The 4,871-nt window shown below is 44.7% G+C and overlaps 1 protein-coding gene and 1 long non-coding RNA gene across 2 annotated transcripts; one reads left to right on the plus strand and one right to left on the minus strand.

Moving 5' to 3' along the window:
* The first annotated feature begins 371 nt into the window (after window positions 1-371).
* LOC103803985 lies at window positions 372-2,862 on the plus strand. The gene is made up of 2 exons (XR_624757.1): window positions 372-673; window positions 1,812-2,862. It is a non-coding gene; the product is annotated as an uncharacterized LOC103803985 (long non-coding RNA).
* Window positions 2,863-3,744: 882 nt separating this feature from the next.
* On the minus strand, window positions 3,745-4,866 carry METTL23 (methyltransferase like 23; the record flags this gene model as incomplete). The annotated part of the gene is made up of 3 exons (XM_009076567.1): window positions 3,745-3,946; window positions 4,245-4,329; window positions 4,638-4,866. Coding segments are annotated over 3 exons (516 nt in total), but the record flags the coding sequence as incomplete, so codon positions are not given.
* Between the last annotated feature and the right edge of the window lie 5 nt (window positions 4,867-4,871).

Consider the following 4,871-nt stretch of genomic DNA (forward strand, 5'->3'; position numbering starts at 1 on the left):
CCAATCTCTAAAATTCTATGGTGGGGTAACAGTGCTTAGCCACGTGCCTGTGGTTTCAGTTCTTTTCTCTCGAGGAGATTGGGACTAGATGATCCATAAGGTCCATTCCAACCCCTAAAATCGTATGGTTATTTTTGTGCCAGCGTTGGGAGGGGAGTTGGGGTGTGTTGTCGAAGCACGTGGAAGGGTTTGGCACTCCTGTAGGTTTACCCCACCCCCCCGGGCCACTCGAACAATGGCGCACTCAGCACTCAGTTTTCCTGCCCACGTGTGTCCCGTCCCGCCCTCTGCACTATCCCGAGCCTGTTGCACCGCCCCTGATCAACTTAAACACCTTTTTTTATTCCCTCTCCCCACCCCCCGTATGTTTCAGCCCCAGAAGACGCCGCCGCAGCCGGTCCAGGAGCAGGAGCCGCTCTCGGTCCCGCAGCCGGCCGCTCCAAATCCCGGTCTCGCACACGCTCCCGGTCTCGCTCCACCTCCAAGTCCAGGTCTGCCAGGAGATCCAAGTCAAAGTCCTCATCTGTCTCCAGATCCCGCTCCAGGTCAAGATCCCGCTCCAGGTCTAGAAGCCCACCCCCTGCCTCAAAGAGGGAATCCAACTCTAGATCCAGGTCTAAGAGCCCTCCCAAGTCTCCGGAAGAAGAAGGAGCTGTGTCCTCCTAGGAACATGGTAATGTACCTCGGGATCAGCACACGTTGCATGTTACTGTGTTAGAGCACTTAGGTGTGGGGTGTTGGGCAGCTCTTAGAGCATTAATAGCCTGAGCCAAGTGGATCCTAACGGGGCACATTGTTAGCTGTTGGTTGGTTTTTTCTTTTCTTGAGCAGTGCATTTTTTTCGGTTATTGGTTTAGGGAAATTAATACTTGAAGGGTTTTCTACAGAGAAATTTATTTTATTTTTTTTTTACAGAGAAAAAATTGTTTTATTGCAAGATTAATGCCTTGGTTTTAATAAAATATTGTATGAGACACAACCTATGATGAAAAATGACTATTTCTTACTGTATTTATCCAACATCTGCATTTTCCCCTTTAAAGCTGCGGTCTCCTGTTTGCTAAAAGAATATTGGCCAGTATTGCAGATTTTAACTGATTTGGCTGATCCTCCAGGGACCAGTTTCTGTGGGCGTGTGTTGGAGCAGGTTTGTCTTACACTGTTAAAGATACACTATCCTTTTAGAACGGAAGATCGGTTCAGTGGCCGTTGTATGACTTGCTGGAGGTAATAACTGTCCTAGAAAAGTGGCAAATTCCTTGCAACAAGAAAACCACGGAAACTAGTTTTTCCTCAAGTCGACATGTTGAAGAGGCATCTAAGGATACATCGGGTGGGGAAAGGATAGTGTGTCTTTAACCCTTCAAACTGTTCGGTCCTGGTTTTTAAAAGGAAAGGGCCTGAGCTAGCTCTGGAGTTAGATAATTATAGCGAAATTAGTCATGTTTTCTGTTTTGAATGCTAATTAGAGTTTAGTTAAGTCTTTATGAAGAAATACTAGTTTTGTAACTCGGATAGAGCTTTGGATAATGGATTGTTGAACAGGCTGAATTGAAGTTAATGGTGGCTTGATGTCCAGCCTGGTGCTCACCCTCCTTTGTCACTAAGTACAGTGACAGAACCTTACATTTGGCCTCTGAAGTAAAGCAACACATTGGGGGGGGAGGTGGAACACTGTGGTGGAAGCTCCTAAAACTTAACCTAAATTAGGCAAAGCCAGTTGAAACACAACTAGAAGTATCCCTCAAGTCCTCCACACCCAAAGGGGATGAGGTGGAAACCTGGCTGAACTTGTCTCTCTTCAAACCTAGATGCTTCCGCTAAGTGAGAGCCCACAAACAGGACGTCTTTGGGGGGAAAGGATCGCTTGAGTCTTCAGCCCACTGGAGAGACCCTGACCGAGCAACCAGCTGTTGAAAAGGTTATTTTGTAACATTTGTCTAACTTTTTACTTGTTTAAGTTGCGCCTCAAGTGGCAGATTTTACATTTTATGTGCCATTTTGTTGCTGTTATTCAAATTTCTTGTAATTTAGTGAAGTGAACGACTACCGATTTCATTATTGGCTTGGATATTTGAGGTAAAACTTCATTTTTGTTTATCTAGTGCTGACTTATATTGGAAATTCAAACTGATGGTAACTTGCTGCCTCCAGTTTCATACTGAGGAGTCATGCAGCTGTTATATGCTGAGTAGCTAACTGTCAAAAAGAAAAAGTCTTAGCAATTTTGTCTTCATTCCTTACATAAAAATCTGCAAAACTTCAATTTGAAACTTAACTGTAAATGCTTTTTTTTTTTTTGTTAAATGAAAGAAAACTTTCTGAATTAAAATAGCCTCTTCAAATTCAAATTGGTAGAAATCTTTTCAGGTGACAGTTGATGTTTGAAAGGATTGCTTTATCAGACTCCATTCTAATCTCTTCTCTTATGTATTTTTGTGCACTAGGCGCAGTTGTGTAGCAGTTGAGTAATGCTGGTTAGCTGTTAAGGTGGCGTGTTGCAGTGCAGAGTGCTTGGCTGTTTCCTGTTGTCTCCTGATTGCTCCTGTGTAACGATGCCTTGTCGTGCAGAAACAAATGGCTGTCCAGTTAATTAAATTGCCTGACAACTGCACTCCCAGTCACCCGGGCCTTGCGTTAGAAATATGGAGCATACAGTGAGCACATCTAGCTGATGATATACACACCTTATTTTTTCCAACCTACATATATGAACTTACATATGAGAAATGTAATGTTAAGAAAAGAAATGGTTCATTCCTTTGTAAGTACTGATTGGTGTATCTTTTGCTTAAGACATTCTGTACTATACCCACTGTCTGTAGTTAATATTAAACATTTTTCTGTGTTAACTTTTCTCAATTTAATGTCTGAGTCAGCTTATTTTTAGCTTGGAAAGATTTCTGCAATTATAATGTCAATGTTTAACTTCTATATATAGTAATCAAATGAATTTTTACTGCTTATAAATTTTATCCACTGGGGTTGCTTTTAAATTACTAGGGGCAAACTTAACTAGTATTGTGACTAACCCAAATGTTGTGTGGCAAGTACTGCACACCAGGCCACGAACACCAACCAGCCAAGGCCTGGGATGTGGTGGAGATACACACTGAGCAGTACTCACTGCATTGCTGTGTGCTTGTCCTGGCTCTCCAGACTGCTGCTGAGCTATGGGGATGAGTTCTCTTGATCTGGTACCAAATGAATTGTAACCTCAAAGCATCCTGTGTCAAGGGTTATTGTAATGCCTTGTTGATTCTATGCATGTATGTCAAATAGGAATGGAAACACCTGAATTCTGGCTGTGTGGAGGATTAAAAATACTTTTCTACAAACTGAGCAGTTTGTATGTTCTAGGTTAGCACAGTCTACACACTCATTTACAGAGGGGTTGGATTTTGGGAAGGGAAATGGATCTTATGGGGCTGCTCTTTATTTTGAGAGAGTGCAGTTAACATTTCAGAGCTGAACTGTGGATTTAGGTTGGATCTTGTGGATTTCCAGGTTAAGGTGTGTTGTGTAGTGGCTTATATTATGGAGTCAAGTCTCTGAACTATTTCGTGGGCTTTGGGGAGAGCACAAATTTCTCAAAAGCCATAGCTGAAAAACCAAACGGCTTTATTTTTACAATGCGTGTTTTAAGATTTACTGCTGCGGGGATCTGCTTCTCAACAATATCCATGAGGTTTGCTGTGAACAGGACTGTGTCCTGCAGCTCTGTGCTAGAGCAGCACTTGAGTATCATCTTGTACTGGAACCTGAAGTGGAATAAACTGAAGTGCCATCAGACTGTGCTAGTGAGATGATCATCATTTCAATCGTGTGCCTTCCTGGTAGGGAAGAGCTGGCCAAGTGCTCCTTGTCTGCACCAAAGGAGTGTAAGGGAACATGGATGTTCTTCAGTTTCCATTTGTGGAGCAGAGCCTCGATGGACCAGTCAGCACTGAGGGGAGAAATAGCAGAGTGTGACAACACCATCCTGCTGCAGTAACTCCAGCAGGCTCTCACCAAACCAGTACAACACAACTGGGTTTGGAAGTTTCCTAGTCACCAGCACATTAGTGGTTCTTGGAGTTATGTTCAGGTTTGGCTGCTTTTGCCTGCTTCCCCCCAGGAGTTACTGGCTAACAGCAGTGAGGAGCTTCTCTGGGTCAAGGTGGTGGTGGCTCTGAGAAGTTAACACTCCTCCAGAGCTGAGAGATGAATGAAGATTTGAGTTTTAAATATGCAGAAGAGTTTACCTTCGGACTTGATATGTAGTCCAGAATTGAGCATGAGGATTCTTCTCCAGCAAGAAGTAAACTGTAGTTAAGATGTCTTCAAAGTCTGTGCAGTTTGGGGAGATAAAAGTAGTGAGGGTTAGTCTGATTCCAAGTACAGAGAAACCTGCCTGGTTTTAGGGAATGGTAACTAGAAAGCAGTACAGGCAAACTGCAGCCGTGGGGGAGGCAGGAGAAGCACTAAGTTAATTGTTCTCAGCTGTGTTCATGACACCTCAAACCCAGAATCCCCCCAGAATAACAAGGTCAGTAGCACAGTGTCACCTGAGCTCCTGACACTGTTCCCAGCACCACTTGGACACAAAGTCCTCACAGTTCATCACAAACCAATGGTACTGGAGAGCATTCGCATACCTTTGGGGTCAAAAAAGACATCTGACCCTAAGATGATGTCCACAGGAGCCAGAGAGAGCAGCTCGGGCGAGAGGCGCCCCCAGGTGATGCCGAGGACGGGCACGTGGGGCAGGCGGTTTGCCAGGCAGCTGCTACGGCAGCTCCGCAGGCACTGCGGCAGCTCCTCGCTGTCCGACAGGATCACCTCGGCGCCGCACCTGGCGGCCACCACGCCGGGGAGGCTCACCCCGGCGC

This window comes from Acanthisitta chloris, unplaced genomic scaffold, assembly GCF_000695815.1.
Source record: "Acanthisitta chloris isolate BGI_N310 unplaced genomic scaffold, ASM69581v1 scaffold10336, whole genome shotgun sequence".
Classification (NCBI taxonomy): Eukaryota; Metazoa; Chordata; class Aves; order Passeriformes; family Acanthisittidae; genus Acanthisitta; species Acanthisitta chloris.